At 52.1% G+C, this 19,127-nt stretch overlaps 12 protein-coding genes across 12 annotated transcripts; 5 read left to right on the plus strand and 7 right to left on the minus strand.

Moving 5' to 3' along the window:
• Window positions 1–6: 6 nt before the first annotated feature.
• Window positions 7–2,007, minus strand: BD324DRAFT_633745 (Thiolase, N-terminal domain-domain-containing protein). Its single transcript, XM_022016653.1, has 9 exons — window positions 1,767–2,007; window positions 1,601–1,701; window positions 1,452–1,538; window positions 1,312–1,412; window positions 1,014–1,261; window positions 687–961; window positions 557–641; window positions 303–500; window positions 7–255 (listed from the first exon to the last, which is right to left on the minus strand). Exons 1-9 carry the CDS (start codon window positions 1,884–1,886, stop codon window positions 223–225), a joined length of 1,248 nt encoding a protein of 415 aa, XP_021869267.1. The 5' UTR covers window positions 1,887–2,007; the 3' UTR covers window positions 7–222.
• Window positions 2,008–2,018: 11 nt separating this feature from the next.
• BD324DRAFT_633748 (hypothetical protein) lies at window positions 2,019–3,915 on the plus strand. Its single transcript, XM_022016654.1, has 4 exons — window positions 2,019–2,583; window positions 2,646–3,427; window positions 3,463–3,702; window positions 3,753–3,915. Exons 1-4 carry the CDS (start codon window positions 2,422–2,424, stop codon window positions 3,889–3,891), a joined length of 1,323 nt encoding a protein of 440 aa, XP_021869268.1. The 5' UTR covers window positions 2,019–2,421; the 3' UTR covers window positions 3,892–3,915.
• On the minus strand, window positions 3,916–4,831 carry BD324DRAFT_633752 (DAD family-domain-containing protein). Its single transcript, XM_022016655.1, has 3 exons — window positions 4,284–4,831; window positions 4,127–4,225; window positions 3,916–4,074 (listed from the first exon to the last, which is right to left on the minus strand). The coding sequence occupies exons 1-3, from the start codon at window positions 4,538–4,540 to the stop codon at window positions 4,008–4,010; spliced, it is 423 nt and encodes a 140-aa protein (XP_021869269.1). The 5' UTR covers window positions 4,541–4,831; the 3' UTR covers window positions 3,916–4,007.
• On the plus strand, window positions 4,832–5,786 carry BD324DRAFT_633753 (hypothetical protein). Its single transcript, XM_022016656.1, has 3 exons — window positions 4,832–4,975; window positions 5,093–5,224; window positions 5,290–5,786. Exons 1-3 carry the CDS (start codon window positions 4,916–4,918, stop codon window positions 5,662–5,664), a joined length of 567 nt encoding a protein of 188 aa, XP_021869270.1. The 5' UTR covers window positions 4,832–4,915; the 3' UTR covers window positions 5,665–5,786.
• BD324DRAFT_633757 (Snf7 family) lies at window positions 5,787–6,815 on the minus strand. Its single transcript, XM_022016657.1, has 6 exons — window positions 6,708–6,815; window positions 6,645–6,664; window positions 6,496–6,573; window positions 6,219–6,434; window positions 5,874–6,152; window positions 5,787–5,822 (listed from the first exon to the last, which is right to left on the minus strand). Exons 1-6 carry the CDS (start codon window positions 6,721–6,723, stop codon window positions 5,811–5,813), a joined length of 621 nt encoding a protein of 206 aa, XP_021869271.1. The 5' UTR covers window positions 6,724–6,815; the 3' UTR covers window positions 5,787–5,810.
• A 122-nt stretch (window positions 6,816–6,937) lies between these two features.
• BD324DRAFT_603914 (transmembrane adaptor Erv26-domain-containing protein) lies at window positions 6,938–8,624 on the plus strand. Its single transcript, XM_022013967.1, has 4 exons — window positions 6,938–7,239; window positions 7,296–7,375; window positions 7,441–7,825; window positions 7,876–8,624. The coding sequence occupies exons 1-4, from the start codon at window positions 7,167–7,169 to the stop codon at window positions 8,541–8,543; spliced, it is 1,206 nt and encodes a 401-aa protein (XP_021869272.1). The 5' UTR covers window positions 6,938–7,166; the 3' UTR covers window positions 8,544–8,624.
• A 12-nt stretch (window positions 8,625–8,636) lies between these two features.
• On the plus strand, window positions 8,637–10,475 carry BD324DRAFT_633763 (acyl-CoA N-acyltransferase). Its single transcript, XM_022016658.1, has 8 exons — window positions 8,637–9,382; window positions 9,432–9,439; window positions 9,509–9,539; window positions 9,603–9,621; window positions 9,674–9,815; window positions 9,888–9,943; window positions 10,002–10,111; window positions 10,175–10,475. The coding sequence occupies exons 1-8, from the start codon at window positions 8,835–8,837 to the stop codon at window positions 10,380–10,382; spliced, it is 1,122 nt and encodes a 373-aa protein (XP_021869273.1). The 5' UTR covers window positions 8,637–8,834; the 3' UTR covers window positions 10,383–10,475.
• BD324DRAFT_633767 (hypothetical protein) lies at window positions 10,476–11,061 on the minus strand. Its single transcript, XM_022016659.1, has 3 exons — window positions 10,932–11,061; window positions 10,657–10,832; window positions 10,476–10,592 (listed from the first exon to the last, which is right to left on the minus strand). Exons 1-3 carry the CDS (start codon window positions 10,960–10,962, stop codon window positions 10,560–10,562), a joined length of 240 nt encoding a protein of 79 aa, XP_021869274.1. The 5' UTR covers window positions 10,963–11,061; the 3' UTR covers window positions 10,476–10,559.
• Window positions 11,062–11,222: 161 nt separating this feature from the next.
• Window positions 11,223–12,073, plus strand: BD324DRAFT_582726 (hypothetical protein; the record flags this gene model as incomplete). The annotated part of the gene is made up of 4 exons (XM_022013577.1): window positions 11,223–11,280; window positions 11,347–11,474; window positions 11,544–11,717; window positions 11,822–12,073. 4 exons carry the CDS (start codon window positions 11,223–11,225, stop codon window positions 12,071–12,073), a joined length of 612 nt encoding a protein of 203 aa, XP_021869275.1.
• Window positions 12,074–12,320: 247 nt separating this feature from the next.
• BD324DRAFT_652777 (hypothetical protein) lies at window positions 12,321–13,397 on the minus strand (the record flags this gene model as incomplete). The annotated part of the gene is made up of 5 exons (XM_022018550.1): window positions 12,321–12,492; window positions 12,552–12,672; window positions 12,730–12,890; window positions 12,954–13,296; window positions 13,349–13,397. The coding sequence occupies 5 exons, from the start codon at window positions 13,395–13,397 to the stop codon at window positions 12,321–12,323; spliced, it is 846 nt and encodes a 281-aa protein (XP_021869276.1).
• A 332-nt stretch (window positions 13,398–13,729) lies between these two features.
• BD324DRAFT_582781 (2-oxoacid dehydrogenases acyltransferase-domain-containing protein) lies at window positions 13,730–15,798 on the minus strand (the record flags this gene model as incomplete). The annotated part of the gene is made up of 5 exons (XM_022013582.1): window positions 13,730–13,816; window positions 13,867–14,213; window positions 14,267–14,556; window positions 14,608–15,393; window positions 15,464–15,798. The coding sequence occupies 5 exons, from the start codon at window positions 15,796–15,798 to the stop codon at window positions 13,730–13,732; spliced, it is 1,845 nt and encodes a 614-aa protein (XP_021869277.1).
• Window positions 15,799–16,757: 959 nt separating this feature from the next.
• On the minus strand, window positions 16,758–18,241 carry BD324DRAFT_633776 (actin protein 4). Its single transcript, XM_022016660.1, has 5 exons — window positions 18,106–18,241; window positions 17,293–18,056; window positions 17,158–17,235; window positions 17,038–17,109; window positions 16,758–16,984 (listed from the first exon to the last, which is right to left on the minus strand). Exons 1-5 carry the CDS (start codon window positions 18,138–18,140, stop codon window positions 16,935–16,937), a joined length of 999 nt encoding a protein of 332 aa, XP_021869278.1. The 5' UTR covers window positions 18,141–18,241; the 3' UTR covers window positions 16,758–16,934.
• Between the last annotated feature and the right edge of the window lie 886 nt (window positions 18,242–19,127).

Below are 19,127 nucleotides of genomic sequence, written 5' to 3' on the forward strand. Positions count from 1 at the left end.
ACGGAAATTGCTCAATGAGAGTGGAGGACGATCGCTCGGAGAAGATCGCTCCAACGAAATCACGTGCTAGTCCTTATTTATCCGATACATATGCATATGCATCATCCCATCTGGTTCATGCGATACATAGACCACTTGGAGGCGAATAAGGAGCTGCAACAAGGGCAAACACACAATCTATACAGGAACGGGGTCACCGACACAGATAGATACGAGGGCTCATCACTGCTCATTGACAAAGACAGCTGCCATCCCCTACCAAAATGGATCAGCTGAGCTCTTGGTGACACAGGTGGACTCACCATGCCGCTTCCGATACACATGCTAGTGACGAACACCTTCTTCTTCTCTCGCTTGGCTTCACTGAATCCAGTGGCAATCTGTCGTGCTCCAGTGCAACCGAGCGGGTGCCCCATGGCGATAGCTCCTCCAACGGGGTTCACCTTGTCGAAGGGGATATGCAGGTGCTGAACCGACATGACAGCTTGAGATGCAAATGCCTGGTTGAGAGGGTCGGATCAGATGATGACGGACAAAGAGTGACTCAGGTACTCACCTCGTTGATCTCATAGAAATCCACATCATCTTTGGTGATGCCGGCCTTTTGCAGGACTTTGGGAATGGCGAATGCCGGCCCAATACTGCGATTCGTCAGCGAGACCGATGGAGAGATGATCCAGACTCACCCCATGACCTTTGGTGGGACTCCGACGACGGCACTGACGACGAACTTGCCCAAGATGGGCAGACCAAGCTTCTGAGCAACGGACCGACGGGCCAGCAAGACAGCAGCGGCTCCATCTGAGACTTGAGAAGCATTTCCGGCGTGCGTGGCACCGTCCTTGGCGAATGCAGGTTTGAGCTTGGAGAGGGACTCCTTGGTCACTCCTTCTCGGATGCCATCGTCAGAATCGACGATGATCTCTTTCTCATCTTCGCTCTTTGGGTCGCTCCACTTGACCTTGATGCGTTGTCAGCGTGCGGATCATTTGACTGAGGTGGACTTGGCTCACTCTGACAGGAACAATCTCTTCCCGGAACTTTCCAGCTTTTTGAGCAGCGGCGGCCTTGGCGTAAGAGTCAGCCGCAAAGGAGTCTTGAGCATCTCGAGTAATGTTGTACTGCTTGGCCACGTTCTCAGAAGTGATACCCATGGGTAGGAGACAGTCGGCAGATTCAGGATTTGACAAGACCGCATCTGACATGCGTTCGGGCAGTACTCCAGCACCATAATGAGCAGTCATGTGTTCAACACCAGCGCCTTTGCCAAGATCAGCAACGCGTCAAAGCAACGAGAAGAGCTAGACTGACCAATACCAATATCGATTTCTCCTGACTTGATCTCATTGGCTATCTGAGCGACGGCGGTGAGACCGGAAGAGCATTGTCGGTTGACCGTGTTGATTGGGGTACTATAGTCGTCAACAAATGTATTTCTTCTATCGGCTTACGTGTATGGAATGCCGGCGTACAATTGAGCCATTCTTGCAACGTTGGCTCCACCGCCTGGGGGCAACACATTTCCAACCACGATATCCCTGCTTTCATCAGCTACTTTATTCTGGAGAGAGAGAGAGAGAGAGAGAGATAACCCGCTTACTCGATTTTCGACGGGTCGACCTTACTGCGTTTCAGAGTCTCTTTGAAGACAGCGGCGAGGAGGTCTTCCGGGAGGCAGTCTTTAAATCCTCCTTTCTTTGCCTAGAAAGCGGACATCAATATCACTAAGTGACGAGTTCTCCCAGTGCGAGAAAGATCTTGCTCACCTTTGTGATGGCCGTCCTGCACGCACTGACAATGACCACATCATCCGCTGAGTTGATGAGCAACCTCGCCCTGCCCATCGAGGGCAGGACGGAAGTCAAGCTTTGAAGCGCTGAAGTCATGCTGTGGAAGGAGGAGGCCCGAGATCTGTATATGAGAGCTGACAGAGTGCAGTGAGCTATCGCGGATAGCTATAGAGATGGGATTGGTGTGAGAGCAAGATGAAGGAATGAGACAGGACACACCAAGAGGTTCAGCACTTTTCTCCGGTTGCAACAAGCATTCATTAACCGGGGCGAGGTAGCGGAAAATAGGCGCCGACATGTCCCCGCCTATATTGTCACCTATACACTATCCCTTCACCTGTCCCTGTCCTCGCAGCGGCAAACGGCAAGAATGCAGACGCTCTACGATGCATGGGAATATGAATCAAAGACTTAGCTTCGTACGACCAACAGAGCAGGTACAGCTAGCACGCTGGATCCAACCCCGCGAACTGCCAGACTCATGGGTCCATTAAAGCAATGAAATCCTAATCAAAATCCTAATACCTCGCGCGTTCGGATCCGAAGCCCTGCACTTTCCGCGTGTTCAGATGAAATGGTTATGAGCTGATCTCATGTCAGTTCATTGGACACTTTGGTAGCTCAACACACGATGCCAGTCAACACAGTGGCGTCTCTCTTGGAGAATGTGGATGGTAGATTCTTGATCCTTGGGGCCGTGACCATGTCCCTGCTGTACGTTGTCAAAGTGTGGTCAGCGGGGCCGAAGACCACTTGGGAGAGAGATTGGGCAGGGAAGATGATCCTGGTGATTGTGAGTTGGCCCAACGAGGATAGGTATCTAATCACAGATAGATGCTGACTGCTGCTTAACAGGCTCCTCCATCACCGGTCATACTGCAATTGCTCGATCACCTGCTCCACCTTCCATCCCCGCCTCAAATCCTCTTCCTCCCGCCTTACGACTCGCCCCTCCCTGAATCTCTCTTGACTCTCATGCATACCCTTCGACTGAGTATACGCAATCCGCAAGCTCAACTTCACTGCGAACCTCTGCCTCAGACGCCTCGAGGCGTCAGAGAGTTCACCGCCAAATGGGGAAAAGTCTCAACTGGTATGACTGGTGAAGGTGGAAGGAGGATAGATGCTATTGTCTTTGCCTCAGGATGGGAATCTGTCCCAAGTACAATCTGGTCGAACGATGATGAACTCTTGGATCAGTCCCAGGGTGGAAAGAAGGAGACTCGCTGGACACTACACGAATACCACTTCCACATCTTAACATCTCTCCTGCCGAGTTTGATCCGTCAACCTCCCGAAAGAAATATCCGAGTCATCTCGCTCATCTCGCCAGCCTTTGCGGCTGCTCTACCCGCCCTAGAAGGCAGTAAAAAACCTCTGGAGTCGAGTATTCAGATCGCTGGAGCCAAATCTATCACTGTGCTACTCCTCATGAAGCACTTTCAGCTCATTTTCGACACATTGTCCGCTGCGGCATTGAAAAAAGTCAAAGAGGTGCCTTCCAGTAACGGGACATTGAAGAAGAAACAGGAAGGTGTCCGGAGTAATATCATGGTCTTGAGGGTCATTATGCCTTGGACTAGGGAAGAATTCACCTGGGGTTCGGAACCTGGCGATCCATTCTTGAAAAAGTTATTGTGAGTGTAGTCATGGCGACTGCGCTCACACAGAGGCGATTGCTCGTCCTTATCCCCATTTTGCTCATCGTGACCCCGAGTCCAAGCCGAGCGATCCAACCACTGCTGTTTGCTCTTCAGGCGCCTGTTCGCTACGGCCCTCTGGACGTGTCGACCCCTTCCCCCATAGCAAAATCAACGATCGAAAAGTCGAAATCTGACAATAAGGAACTGAGGAACCCGCGAACCGCAGGAGTGGGCAATGGGGACATTGTTCGATACTGTCAGGTCATTGAGTGAGTCAGATAGCCTTGGTGTTCAACATCGCTGATCGCATATCCTTCAGCTCGCATCCGGCGCTGGAAGATCCGGTCAATGCCAAAGCAATTTACGATGCGTTGGAAGGCCGGGTGGAGAAGGTGATCAAGCGGGATGCGGGCGGAGATAAGCAGACTAAGCCGGACGGTACCAAGGCAAAGGCATGATGACTAGACATGATACGACATAGATCTCTGTACGTATACCCTGCATTGGATACTTTTCGGGTTGTTCTCTCTATTGTACAGATCCACTGGAATGCGCAATTCTGTGTGAATGCTGTCTAACCCAGGAAGTTGACTGCGAACAAGTGCAAAATGATGGACGCCGCGCAAAAGTCTGCAAACGCTCTGATGGCAAAGCGAGTCAGTACTTCTGATTGACATCCGGCACGCAGCTGACCTCTCTTTGGACACTTCTTTGAATTCTGCGTCTCGACCAGGGGCGACTTGAGATCTGAGACCAGCCAGGAGCACGAACTGTCCGACGGTTGAGCCGAATCTGTGAACGTCTCCTGTTAGCGTGAACGTAATTGACTCCGGTGCTCAGTCTTGCGCACCCTCCCAGAAAAGAGTTGTATGGATAGCTAGTCACGAGTATCCGGTAGGCCATCTGTAGACCTCCAGACAGGAGACAGAACAAGAGGAACGAGTCAATCAACTTGAGCCGTGGTGGAGTCGAGGAGGAATAGTTCGCTACGAGGGTCGAGATGGAATTTTGGAATTGAGCAGATGTATTTGAGCTGACCGAGCTGCTACTATTGCTGCTGCCCACGCTGGGGCCGCTGCTGGAGGCCGCGGTCGATGATTTTGACATGGTAAAGGATCTGGGATGTGGAGCGATAGCGATGGGCGACGACTGAGGTTTCGGGCGCGGGCGGAACGCCAGGCGAAGTCTTGTCCTATCTGAGCTTCTTTATCGCTGCGACGATGTCTCTGAGCTGTCACGCTCTTCTTTGTACTGTCGTGAGCAGACCAAACGACCTATTTCAAGACTTGCGAGCTTCGTCTCGCTGGAGGTCGGCCCAGGTCGAGGCACACTTACGTAAGCAAAGTCATTTCCCAAGCCAAGTTTGAGATTCGCTCATGAATTGAATCGTCGGCTGTATGCAACATCATCACCTGTTGAACAAGACTATCGAAGCATAGAACATCCACATCGTTCCGATACGTCCTCAAGACTCCAACAAAAATGTCAGACCGAGGATGGAATCAGCGAAGTATAGATGAGACGTACTTTCCAAGACCAGGGGTGAGTTATACCGTACATGAGATCATCTGTTCTGGTCGACTGGCGACGATCGACAGAGGGTGACCTCGAAAAATGGGAGCTCTTGCAGTGCTGTAGCTAACTTCGAACTGCTCTTAGCAAATGTCAGAATCCCTGAAGCGGGCTCGCAGACCTTTTATTTGGCCGAATCGAATCTATGGTCTTGGTTTAGTCTGCTTTTCTCTCGGGATCTACGCATACTCCATCGCTGCTGTCCAGCAGGACGACTTTGTGGGTCTGCTTAATTAAGCTGGACTCGATGAAGAAACTGTGCTGATCTTGTTGCCCTCGCTTAGTCCGATGTGGAAGATCTTTTACCGCCGGTGGAGGAACGTAGCTCGCTCAAATCGATAGAAGATGAAGAGAGAGAAAAGGGTGGTCCTTCTCATTTGAGACGTATACCTGGATCACTATCAACAGGATCAGCCATGTCACCACCTCCACCTGGTCAAAAAGACTGGGGAGGCAGTTCAGACCATATGGGCCCGGGACACTCTGGGAGATGGTACAGCTCATTTTTGCCCCGTCGATTGAGCGATATCGAATGGGTACGACGGGCGGGTCTGGTAGAGAGAGAAAGTGGTAATGTGCTCGTTTGGGCAGCTCCTCCTATCGATCAGAATATGAGGATTGGAGATGGCAAGCCGAGCAAGGGTCCAAGGTTGGTGTAAGGCGACGACTACGTCAAATGCAGTTATCGACTTGGAAGGCCAAATCTTGCCCTTCGGTCTGCCTGGAAAGCACGCTTTCACACTCTTCATAATCATACTGTATACAACACATGAAGGCAACTCATCCCCGTCCAAGATCTCCAATATCAAGTTGCAGGCTGATGGCGCGAGCGTCAGCTCAAACTTTCAAGTATATGAACTCGACTTACTCTCAAAGCTCTTAATCTCTCTGCCAATCTTCCATCTTCCTCCACTGCGACTCTCGTCTCGCTTTCCGTCTCTTTCGGTACAGCCGCAGGCACCTTTGCTTCGCCCAGACCCTGTCTGACTTCTAGACCAGCTTCATCAGCCACTTGATCGATCAATTGATCAACTTGATCTTGTGGTGTTGCCAAGGCTGTCGTATCGCTCATTGTAGATTCCATATAATTGGTTTGGACGTCGAGATCTGCGAATTGGGATTCAAACTTGTCCATGACGAGGGAGATCTGAGCAGATCAAATCGCAAAGCAGTGAGTGACTTATCTTTGATGGTGACAGTTCGCCCGTCTCACCTTTTCCAAATTCATACTCTCCATGGCTTTGTCCATACCCTTCACCACACCTCCCATACTGTTCGTCACTGACCGCATCGTCACCGCGGTCTCCACCCTGCTAGCCACCGCGTCGATCCTCGAGGCTAAGCGTAAGAGATTCAAACCTTCAGTCTTCTTCCTTATGGCATTCTGGGCGTAGATTCGAGCCCCCTCGTTGTTTCCCTTCTGTAAAGCCTAGACCACACGACATATTTCAGCGAATCGGTAGTCAGACTTGAGATCAGACCCTGCTCACCTGCTTCAGCTTGTTCTTCTCAGTCTGTTCATCCTTGTTGGCTTTCTTCGCTTGACGCTGCAGCGTCTTGGCCGTGAACTGTCAGATTGACCATGAGCAAAGAGCGATCGTCAGAGATATAGCCCCGAGACACCTTCAGGCCGCCTCACCTTGAGCTGAAAGAGAGATTCTTGGACCATATCAACGACCGTGTAACCCATCAAAGCACTTACTTTCCAAGTTGCTCATCTTGATAGCCAAGTCGAGGTATTAGACTTTCCTAGCCCTGTGCTCTGAGAGCTTCTCCTACAGGATATCCGTAGATGCTACTCAATCAGATATGTAGGATAGTATGAAATGCGTCACTGTCACCAGCGAATCTCTATTCCACAGCCCACAATTTGATTCCGCTTTCACCAAAACCGGACACGCCGACGCCGTCCACCGCGTTCAAATCTTTCCAACCTCTTCCACTAACAGGCTCTCACTCGCGATATAGCTCCTCACAGCTTGCAAGAAGAGTGACCCAGTAGAGTAGAGCTCAAGCGACAAAGAGCCCCTCTTCGTAGGACTGTTCAGAGAAACCGGGCTCAAAAAAGCAGGGCTCGGATCCTGTAACGCCCTGCGTATAGTTCTCTGGCTTGACATTAGTTCCCGCACCAACTTGGACAGCACTCGATTTCGGGCGAAAGATGATCTCTCTACTGCATGTGATGTCCTACGCGGGGGCTCTTGCGGCTTTTCTGTTTGTGACGCTGTCACTCGGTGAGGGTGAAGGCTATCTCGTCCGGAATATTGCTGATCTGTACGGTACATTCCAGCTTCCGGCTTGTTATGGCTCGCAGAGCTGATAGAGGAACACTCCAAGTTTGCAAAGGTGATTGGCATGCGTGCAATCTACGTGAGTAGCTTCATCTTCACAATTGAATTCTCTGCCGACGCTCATGCACCACCCCTTACGTTCAGGTCATCATTGTCCTCCACGTCATCCTCATCTTCACTGACTCCCTTCCAATCTTACCCACCCTCCTATCCATCACGGCCCACCTCGTCTACCTCACCAACTTTACACCCACATGGCCATTCATCTCTTTGACATCGCCCAAGTTCATCGCTTCGTGCATCCTCGTCGTGGCCGACCACTTTACCTGGTTCTTCCACTTTGCAGCGAAGGCTCAAGAAGCCAAAAGATTCCGCGGCGCAAGGTATCGATATGGGTCCAATGGGAAGAATGATGAGGGACCAGTCTTCATTGACGTCGCTGCTTTCTTTGCGATCTGCGTCTGGGCAGTGCCTCTGTTTCTGTTTTTGAGCCTAAGCGCGAATGATAATGCCCTGCCGTCGTTTGGTGGTGGGTCTGATGTCCTCGATATTCACAACCATACTTACGTGCTACTTCAGACGCCTCGGCTCCCCCATCACCCTCTGGACGCCACATCGATCTCTCGACCCCTGGCGGTACTCCTGTTGGACCCTCTCATCGCCAAATACGAGCCCAAAGTTCCACCTCACTCGTCAAATCTCTGCTTGTCCCTCTCGTTTCTCTCCTTCCCCGTTTGAGATCCCGGAGGAAGAACGACGAAGGACTCATTGCGCCTCGTACCCCTATTCGTGGCTCCCCCGTCCATTCGCCAATAGCCATGCCACAATCATACTTCCCTTGGGACGGCAATTCGCCTAATCTGTCCTCGACCAATTCCCCGCGATTGGGCTCTCTGAACCCCGACGTCGCTCGCACAATGTCACGGACACCGCCTCCCCCGAGACGTGTTCAGAGTGATGCGTTCGTTCATGGAACAGGGCTGAATCCAAGAGGAATAGCGACGAGAGATGGACGGCCCGTATTCCCTGATTCCGGTATCGCAGGTGAAGATATTACTGTTGATGGAGTCTCGAAACGCTTGGGATTGGGAGGTCTGGGAATAGGACATGTCGGCACATCTTCGCCCGGCCGATCGGCCAGTAGCAGCGCTCGTATGGAGTCTCCTTCCATGAGCCTAGGCTCTTCGGGAGCCGTGGGCAATGCAGAAATCGTGGATGCTGGCGTGACGAAACGAAAGAATGATTAAAATGAAAGAAATCAAGGGGGAGGAGGAATAGGAGGAGGAGTAAGGGGACATTCTGTATCTTTTATCTGTGCATTACATGGCATTGTGGAAACTGTCAGCCTACGAAGAGATCATAACTTCGCGCAACGATGGGCTATGGGGGCAATCAGCTGCCGCCGTCAACATGAGCCAATGGCATCTCGTCTCGTTTCGCACCTATTTGCCGACGCGAATTTTGGGAAATCCCTTGCCTCATTTAGTCGGTCGAATGAACATCTCGGTATAGGACTATGAGCTCTGCATCCAACACTGATGGAGCGTTCATCTAAAGGTCATCCGATGCCTTCGTGGCGAGCAGGCGAGTCAAGTTCTGCGAACTATTCATCGGCATGGTCCTCACCCAATTGGTCAAGAGATTCTGTTGCATCCTCTGCGATGAGGCAATACGACGTAGCGGCTCAAGCTCCTCCTGTTCTGCCACCAAGGCCTGGCGCGAACGCTTGGTCCAGCGGGCCTCCCCATGATCCTTCCGATACTGCTAACCAGCGTCACGCTTCGAGCTCAACGACCGGCTTGGGTCATCATTCCAATACACTGAGTCGATTACCTCAAATCTCAGAAGATTTAGGCATTGAGCGGTTGCATATCGACCCAGAGGCTGAACGCTCACTGAATGGCACCTCGAACGCTTTTCCTCCGCTTCCATCTCGTACTGCGCCGCCTTCATCCAATGTCAAAGGGAAGAACCGAGCTTCTTTTGTCGACTCAAGAGGTCAGACACTGTACTGGCGAGCCTTTAGTTCCGAGCGAGAGGACATGGAGGATATCATGAGGTTGACTGAGCAGGAGCTTAGCGAGCCGTGAGTTGTGCTGGTCAACCGCGTAGGTTCATGCTGAATGGGAAAGCAGGTACAATAGTGAGTATACCTTTATTGACAGCGTTTCAGCGCAGACCGTGTCGAGAAATGCTGAAGGACGATCCACAGTCTACACCTTTCGGTACTTCTTGGAGGAATGGTGAGGCTTACCCATTCATCAACATCTTAGCCTTTGAGTTATTGCGGCTAACCACTCCGATAGGCCGCATTTGACAATCATGGTGCGATGATCTGCTCGTTTGAGCACGTCAATGCGCTTACTGTTGTGTCCAGGTGTACCCTACCGGCGACGCCACACGAGCTATCGCCACCATCATCGCCAAGCAGGAAGACCATGCAGGCAAACTTCGAACCACAAATAGAGGGTATATTGCCATGCTCAGTGTAGATCGGGCCTGGCGAAGGCGAGGCATAGGTGAGTTCATGTGACAACACCAAGGCAAACACCAGCGAGACCGAAAAAGCCATACTGATGTGCGCCTTCCAGCCTCATCCATTGTAGGGCTCGTCGTCGACGAAATGATAGGGCGAGGCGCAGATGAGGTGAGCCGAGGCATGATGTGCACTGTATGCGTGCTTCACGCTGAGACCACGCGCATAGATCGTTCTCGAAACTGAATTCGACAACGTGTCTTCTTTGGCACTGTACGAATCTCTTGGGTTCATGAGAGAAAAGCGGTTGTTCAGATTCTACACAAACTGCAAGGATGCGTGAGTACTCAGACAGGCCCGTGGTAAGATGCCAGAAAATTGATAGATACACCATCCTTCTAGGTTTCGCTTGATCCTCCCCATCAATTCGGCCTACTCCCTCGAAGAAAGTCCTAGTGAAGCCGAGCTGGCGAGATGTATGATAGGCACTGGCCCGGATGATCTCATCAATCCGAGAATAGACGACGAAGAGGAAGAGGCACTGTGCAGAGGTAGAAGTGATACGCCACTACCACAGGAGACGCCCCAATATTATGGTCTATACACCTGAAACGGTCGCAAAGGCCACGCAACAATAGGAGATCGGCAGCGACAGGAATAACGAAGGGTCCAATGTCCTCAATGTGTCTTCATAGATAGAGCCTTTCGTCATAGACCATTTGCATAATGACATATAGCATAGATGCGATCAACCAAGCGTGTTCTCTCGAATTTCACACAAAGGCACCTATTGGTTCAATTTCTCAGCCTCAGCCTTGAGCTAGAAGGACACGTCCGTCAGTTTGGGGTTGTGAGAGGCCGCATGACACAAGACACAGACTCACTTCGTCCCTGGTCTTGGGCTGCTCGAGACCCTGGGCAACGGCTTGCGAAGGGATATGAGGCTCCTTGGCATTGAAAGCATTAGGTCCAGATCCTTGCAGTCCACCTTGTCCAGCCGGATCACTGACGAGGTCGGCGGGATTGTTGGTTTTAGCTGGGTGAGGGAGGATGTTGAATTCTGGAGTAAGTCCAATGGTTAGCCAGCCAGCCAGCCACCGAATGGAAGGAGTGACAATGTGTCTCGACATGAGAAAGGGAGAGAATTGAACACACTCACGCTGCTCTTCGTTCTTGTTGTTGTCAGACATGATGGCTCCTATTTCGTATCAAGGTATTCGACAAGACAGTTGAGGAGGTTGGTATGTGAGGATGAGATGTCAAAAATGTTCAATTGGCCACTCTTCAAGTTCAAGTTCAACGCTCGACAAGCGGCGGCGGCGATGTTGCGTCATTAAGGGTAGATCACGTGGCATACAAAGCGGCGATGGCCGAAGTGATTGGGAGAATGTAGGCCAAGTGAATGTAGCTCTGCGTTGATGCTTGCACTGGTCGAGGCGACTGTAGCATCATGGACGGGCTCAGTGATGAGATTGAGAGCATTCTGTTCATCGCGAGGGAGGTGATGGGTGAGTACTGGAGTCGGATCCCAGCGACCGGTTACTCTCAGTTTGTCGGCTGATGCCATCCTCAAGTGTACCAGGTTCCTCCGAGGACGTCGACATCAGGATATAAAGCTGCCGAATGGGATGTCGAGCAGTTCATGTGGAAAGGAAGATTACGAGTGGTGGAGATAGGCAATCGGTGTGAGCTGAAACTCGAGGTGAGGAGGTCGAGGTCGGAGGTGTCACTCGCGACGGATCACACATCCCTGACCTTGACCTACTGTTAGGACCCCTCGACGGGTGAACTCTTTGCTTCGGCCACATATGCCACGCCTTGGACACAGGTCGAGCCTGTACTGGACTCGTCGAGATACTTTGTCATTCGAGTGGAGGGTGATGGAGGTCAGCGAGCGTATATTGGCATGGGCTTCCAGGAACGAGGCGAGGCATTTGACTTCCAGGTAAGTCACGGTGTCCAAGAAACCTTCCGATATCGTGGCTGCACGAGCTCGGGCTGGGCCACTGGAAAAGTCACAGGTGCTGACACTGGTCATGCTGCCCTCAGGTCGCCCTACAATCCGTCGCCAAGCGCGCGTCCGCACCTGAACCTTCTTCTGATCCCTCACAACCGTCCAAGCCTGCCGCCCCGCCTAAGGACTATTCACTGAAAGATGGTCAAACATTCACCATCAAAATACCAGGTCGTGAGGGTTCAGCAAAGAAGACTCCCATCTCCAGCACCTCTGGGCCCAGCAGCGGTAGCGGCGGAGGCTTTGGTCTCTTACCTCCGCCTCCACCCCCGGGTAGGAATAGGTGACCTTCCGAAGAAGAAGCTCCCAATGTATAACGTAGATGCAGAGGATCATTGCTGGGTTGAGGCGGGCTCTACCAAATTTGAGCGTCTTACGATGGGTATAGGAGGTACATTGATATCCAGGTCTAAACAGCAGAAGGTCGTACGAATCGATGCTGACCACTGCGTCCGCTCATCCATCCATCCATCCATCCATCCACACAGGACGTCGCATCCCCATACGCAAAGATTGTAAACGCTGCGTGGCGGATCAACAGACGAGCTGATTATTCAACCAATTGCAAGGCAAGAAAGCTGAAGGCGTCCACCGTTTGAAGTCAGTTATCGAGCTCAGGGAGCTCAGATCAGCTTGGAGCTGTGCGAGCGTAACGTTTTGAGGGTTGTACCGTGATCCTTCAGCACCAGGTGTCCAAACTTGAATACTGTGGAGGCAGAATCAGTCTCGCCGGCATTCTGGGATTCAGATTCCGGTCACACTCACGTCTTGTCAGGTCCATGATCAGGATTAGCAACCGCGTAAAGCGTCTTCTTCTGTAGGACCGATGCATTGTCACTCGTTTCGAAAAGTACTGGCGATTCGTTACTTCGGTCAATTGCAAATTCTGCTTGTCCGCCAAGGTGTCAGCCCATCAAGATGAAAGTCCTGACCGTATACTCACTCAATTGAGCTGGACTATATTGTGCCGCTGTCCAACGGCTTACGGGCATTCCTGTGAAAAGCCTGAGGTAATCTTGATATTCCATGGTCCCGCTTCCCAGTATGTTTGTGGGGTCGTACGCCTTGAGGGAACTCAAAGCGTTGACATAGGCCTTTGGCCATCTGAACAGACGTCAGAGGGGCGAAGAGCGGCGTGATGGATTGAATTAGTTAATCCTCACTCACGCTGCTCGCTCGGGGTTTATCTCTCGGAAGCTCCCCGTTATCAGGTTTCGTTGATACGTTTTCTCGTCATACATGGATACAGTCGGACCCCATGATCGGTATCCAGGCATTGATTCGCGTGCGAGCAAATCACCGACCCAACGATGATTACACTTGGAAATGGCGTACAAGGAGATTGCAACTTCCGGTGGAAGCTCAGCTTGCCAGTCGATGACTTGATCGATGGAGGGGCCGCCTTCCGGCCAGACCAAGGTCGTCGAGGCGCCGTCTCTCGCCTTGAAAGGTACAGATGAATGATTCAGGTGTGAGTCTTCAGTCCCAAGTTCAAGTACGGTCCTGCCGACTGAGAACACATGTCAGAACACATTGAGCCTGAACCTACGGGACGGACTCACCAATGGACCTGAAGCATAGCATAGAGAGCGTCAAAACCGTGACCAGCATCGTTTACGGCGCAACTGGAGAAAGCGAGCCTCTGTCAGTACAGTCATTCGCTAGCTCTTAAGTGTCAGATGCCTTGTCAGGAATAGCCAGCTGGATGACTGATGTCAAAGGATCGTCACGATCAGGTCAGAGTGAGACCTTTAAGGTGTCAGTCAAGGGGTCCAAGCTGGCTGCCGAGAAAGGACGCGTGGGAGCGGCAATTCTTGGTCAAAAGTAAAACGGGTTAGGTGTGAGCGAGGGATAGAGGTTGATAGGAAATGCCCAGGGCCATCAAGTGCGTGTGGACGAAGTACTTTCACATGCGACCATGACATGCTCATCCTTCTCTTCGTCTAGCCATCTAATCGAAGCCAACGCCAGGGCTCTTCGATATACCTCTTCCAACTCTCCGTGAATGCGATGAGTTCCGCTCCTTCCAGCTGAAGCGCTCGTCAACACACATTCTGTCCGCTGAGTCTGATGCACGTACCACACGATGATCTCCGCTCCAGCCGACTGGGCATCTCAAGACGGCCTTGGTACCCGCTCTTTCCACATCCAGTGGGTCCACCTTGGTCCCGGCATCTTTGAGCGCCCACTCGATCTCCCAAACGGCCTTGCCGATCGCGCAGATGGCCACTGGGCCTCCCGGTGGGATGACAGGCATAGCACCCGTAGATTCGCCCAGACCTCCAACGGACGATATCACGACGCTGGATGGGGGACTCGGCGTAGTAGGTTTAGCACGAAGGGCAGAGAGGTGAGATGTGATTTGATTGACAGAGGTGGAAGGTGGAAGCGGTGGAAGAGATGGAGTCAGAAGGCCGTGTTTGGGGTCTGCAGATTATCAGTCAACGATGAACCAAGAGTCTCATGGGATGAGTAATCACCTGACACGGCAATGCCAACTATTGGATCTCTTCTAACCTCCAGCCATCTCTGATCCTCCTTGCTCATTACCCTTGATCTCATGATTGGATGTTCCTCCAACGCCATCAACAAGGCCTTGACGAAAAGCGTTAATAGTGTTGTCTTGGCCGGGGAAGCAGGCAGAGGATCTCGGGATAGGGAAGGTGGCATGTCGGAAGCGAGGTACGATTTTGAGGACGTAGCGGAAGGCGAGGGGTTGAGAGCCTTGAGGTGTGGTAACAGGGGTGTCAAGTTGAGCGTGTGGGAATAGCTAGAGCTCACGTTAGAAGACCTCGGGTCGCCTCGGAGCTGCATGACTTACCCGAAATGGGGTACAGTGCCTTGCATTCCTAAAGCCTTCCACATGACTTTCCGTGTCCTTCCAAACTCAACTCTAGTAGACTCGGGCTCCTTGGGGCGCTCTGCATCCGACACAGACCTCCGTATCGGCTGCGACGACTCAACAGAAGAGCTCGCATTTCTCGACTTGATGTACGCCTCGACATCTTCCTTTCTTATCCTGCCTTTCTCTCCTGACCCTTTGACGTATTCCAGGTCGACGTCTAATCTCCTCGCGAGTGCTCGGACGGCAGGTGACGACAAGACGACCTTCCTCTCGATCCTCTTTTCTGGCTCGCGTCTTGCCACCGGCGTGATGTGCTCCGCGCGACTTGTAGGTGATGGAGCGGAAGGGAGTATGGATGCTTCGCCTTGGAAACGAGCACCTCCAGAGTATTCGGCAGCTTCGTCTATTTGATAAGATGGCTCGGACGAGGAAGATCCCTTAGCTTCGCCCTCCATATCCTGTATGTGTTCCTCTGATCGTGCTTCTGATCGTTTGACCTCCGCTCCAACAGTTCTGTCTCCTCCTTCCGCTTGCATCCGCGGAGGAACGGTATGCCCAGCGTCGGATGGCGAGTGGCTCAGACCTGTACCAGCAGCTTCCGAGACGTGTTCTTCCGCTGGCGCAGGGTCCGAAACGTGCGACTCCTCGGTCCCCTCGCCTTCCGTCTCGATCTCACACAAGACCTGTCCAACCTGTATCATTTGTCCGTCTGTAAAGTTGATGGCTTTGATGATTCCGTCCACCGGAGAGCTGATCTCGGCACTACAAGGCGGGCAGAATCAAAATATTAGCAACGGTCCCCCCAAGCTTTCGAGTCGGTGAAACAACTCACGTGCTCTTGTCGCTCTGGACCTCACAGAGATCATCGAAATGTTGGACCTTTTGCCCAACCTCGACATGCCATTTTAGCATTTCAACCTCGGCAATGCCTTCACCAATATCCGGTAGCTTGAAGTGCATCACACCCATCCCAGCGGGGGACGTGTTGAAGTTCCGACACGCTGTATAGCTCGAATTCGAAAACCGCTGAAGCTTTTGCAAGTTCTGTAAGGTGGGTCGACTCGCCGCGTGAGTAGGCCGAGCAAGTGACGTTGGCCGAATGAGCGCCGTGCGAGCTGCGCGTGAGCTCGCTGGGACGTGCTTGACAGTCCTGAGGGATCGCAGCATATCGATGATGATCTATCGAGCCGACTAAATTCCTTTCTCTCTCACGATGGGCTTCCCCGCCTGCGACTATTGTACAGCACCAAATCTGTCAACAGCTGTATGGATCCATGAGCAGCAAAGCATTTCGGCTACGAAAAATGGCAGAACCGGGTCGGACCTTGGTCAATATGGAAAATCATTCGGGGTACAGAAGCCACGTGGCGAGGCATCACAGTCGCTGGCAAGGGGTGGGTGGGGTGGCACCTCATCCTGGCTTGCTGCAGGTGCGTGCGTGCTTCTCTAGAGTCTGGGCCTCACTCACTGTCCTCAGAAGCCTGGCTAGTTACCATCCCTTGTGTAATTCCCCTGTACCTCTCTCTTACAGATCAGACGTGACTCTCCTTTCAGCTGCCGACTTGCCCCAGCAGCGACAGAGGGTATATAATAAGCCTTGGAATTGCACGCTTCTTCCTTCGTAGTCTTTGCACTTACATTACTCTATACTTGCCACGTTCTTACGCTAGCTTTCATTCTTGCAAGCTTGAAATACCAAGTCATCATGTCCACTACTGGAACTGCATCTGACAAGACTGCCACTGAGGTGCCAGCGTCCGAAGGGTCGTCCGTTCCCGCCAGTACGCAGTCCACGGTGGGCGGTAAATTTCGAAGACTGATCAAGGATGCCGTCAAGGCCAACGGCGGTGTGACTGGTGAAGTCACCATGCACAACACTGAAGAGGCAGAAGACACCGAGACGGCAACCAAAGCTGATGATGCGCAGACCCCGGAGGACTTCCCTGATCGGGGACATAGGATGAACGAGGGGAGAAACTGATCAATCCTGAGTATTTGGCTGAGATAGATAGGTCACTTGATGCAATGCGTTTTGGAGGGTGCAACCTGTCTGGCGAGGCAGTCAGTTTGTAGTGACTTTTGCCGATTCCGCGTCAGTCATTCATCAATCAGCCTCGGCCGCGTTGTGACCCGTCATTTGGTTTATTCATCTTTCATCACATATTTCAAAAGGCTATTGGCTACGGAGGCGTGAACAAGGGAGGAGAGGGAGACGTGAAATTCACAGGGAAGGAAAGAGATAAGAGTAAGAAAATCCCACCAAAGAATCACCCAAGTTCCAACGAGAGGACGTGAGAACCGCTCTAGAAACACTTTCGGTGGACAATGGAAGGTCCAGACTCGTCGTACTCGCCTGCGGCCAGGGTCAGCAAAGCGCGAAACCTTCCTGTGCACACGTTCACTCACTCTTTGCGATCCACATCTGTTGGAAGGTAGAAAGGGAGGCAAGGATAGATCCTCCGATCCAGACAGAGTACTCTGTGTGAATGTCAGTAACAACCTCGCAAAACCACACAGTACACTTACTTCTCTCGGGAGGGCTGACAATCTTGACCTTCATCGAAGAAGGAGCAAGCGCAGTGATCTCCTTTTGCATTCGGTCGGCTACGAGCAGGTGTCAGAATCTGGACCAAACTTGCTATGCGAATTTTTGATACGCACCGATACCGTTGTACATGGTCGTTCCTCCAGACATGACAATGTTTCCGTAAAGGTCTTTTCTAATATCCAAATCACACTTGATAATCGAGTTGTAAGTGGTCTCGTCGATACCAGCAGATTCCAGACCCAAGAACGAGGGTTGGAAGAGGGCTTCAGGGCATCGGAATCGTTCGTTACCGATGGTGATGACTTGTCCATCGGGAAGTTCGTAGGATTTCTCGAGTTGAGAGGACTGGGCAGCGGTCTGGAGCTCTTGCTCAAAGTCGAGAGCGACGTAACAGAGCTTCTCCTTGATGTCTCGGACGATTTCTCGCTCGGCAGTGGTGGTGAAGAGGTATCCACGCTCGGTCAAGAGCTTGACGAGGTATTCGGTCAAGTCTCGTCCGGCCAAGTCGAGACGTTGGATGGCGTGAGGCAGAGAGAAACCTTCGTAGATGGGGACAGTGTGGGTGACACCATCTCCAGAGTCGAGAACGATACCGGTAGTACGACCAGAGGCGTACAAGGACAAAACGGCCTGAATCGAGACGTAGAAGGCGGGAGCGTTGAAGGTCTCAAACATGATCTGGGTCATCTTCTCTCGGTTGGCTTTGGGGTTAAGGGGAGCTTCGGTCAACAAGACGGGGTGCTCTTCAGGAGCAACTCGGAGCTCGTTGTAGAAGGTGTGGTGCCAGATCTTCTCCATGTCATCCCAGTTGGTGACGATACCGTGCTCGATGGGGTATTTCAGGGTCAAAATACCACGCTTGGACTGGGCCTCATCTCTGAAGACACGTTAGCATTTGCATCAAAGAGGTCTGAGCGCCGACTTACCCGACGTAAGAGTCCTTCTGTCCCATGCCGACCATGACACCCTGGTGACGGGGTCGACCGACGATGGATCTGGGAAGCGTCAGATACGGATTGAAGTGAGATATCCAACTTACGGGAAGACAGCTCGGGGAGCATCGTCTCCGGCGAAACCGGCCTTGCACATACCGGAACCATTGTCAATGACCTTCGTGGGGATCAGTACGGTGCAAACGATGGAGGAGGCGACTCACAAGAGCAGCGACTGAGCAGATTGGTCTCGTCAGTGGACACACAAGGATGCTGGGCGTTCTAACACACCTTCGTCCTCCCTAGAAGGTTCAAGTCAGTGGGAGATCTGGTGAAGGATCAGGTAGAACTCACATTTTTGTTTGTTATCTGGGAGTAGGCGGACGATGGTCAGCTACAGCTCTAGGCGGAGGTTGTTCTAGACAGGGAGATGGGGAAGGGATGGTCGATAACGAATGAACGGGCGTCCTAGAAGAGCTATACAATTATCGTCCGAGGACGACAGGGATCTGACTGTATAAAGGCACCGCCTGCCAAAGCGCAGTAAAGATGGCCCGGACTCGGCTGATTGTGCGATCGCACAGGGCGAAGCGACTCGCATCAAAGTAAAACCCTCCTCCAACGATGCCGAGGCACCAGTATGAGTCCGTATCCCCAGTGTATAGGCACCTAGGACACAAACAGGGGGGTCTTGCTGACAACTGTCAGACAAATCCATTCCTCGGCCCGTTCGGGCTGCTCTGGAACCGGCCAAGCAGCGCTGCTGGTGTCCTCATGCTGCCCCGCGCCACAAGGCAGGTACCCCAACATGTATGCTCATCGTCAGACGATATATCAGGATTGATAAGCGTATCAAATGAGTAGATTTGACGATATCGTTCGAGCCCGACCACGGATCTCGCTCTGCCTCCCTTTTTCCCCAACGGGGCGTGGAAACGGAAACTCACGAGTTGATTAGTTGGTAGTAAAGGGGCAGAGGGACGCTGTTGCTTGGCTCTTTTGAGGTCCGGGATGGA

Source organism: Kockovaella imperatae (genome assembly GCF_002102565.1).
Source record: "Kockovaella imperatae strain NRRL Y-17943 chromosome Unknown BD324scaffold_12, whole genome shotgun sequence".
Classification (NCBI taxonomy): domain Eukaryota; kingdom Fungi; phylum Basidiomycota; class Tremellomycetes; order Tremellales; family Cuniculitremaceae; genus Kockovaella; species Kockovaella imperatae.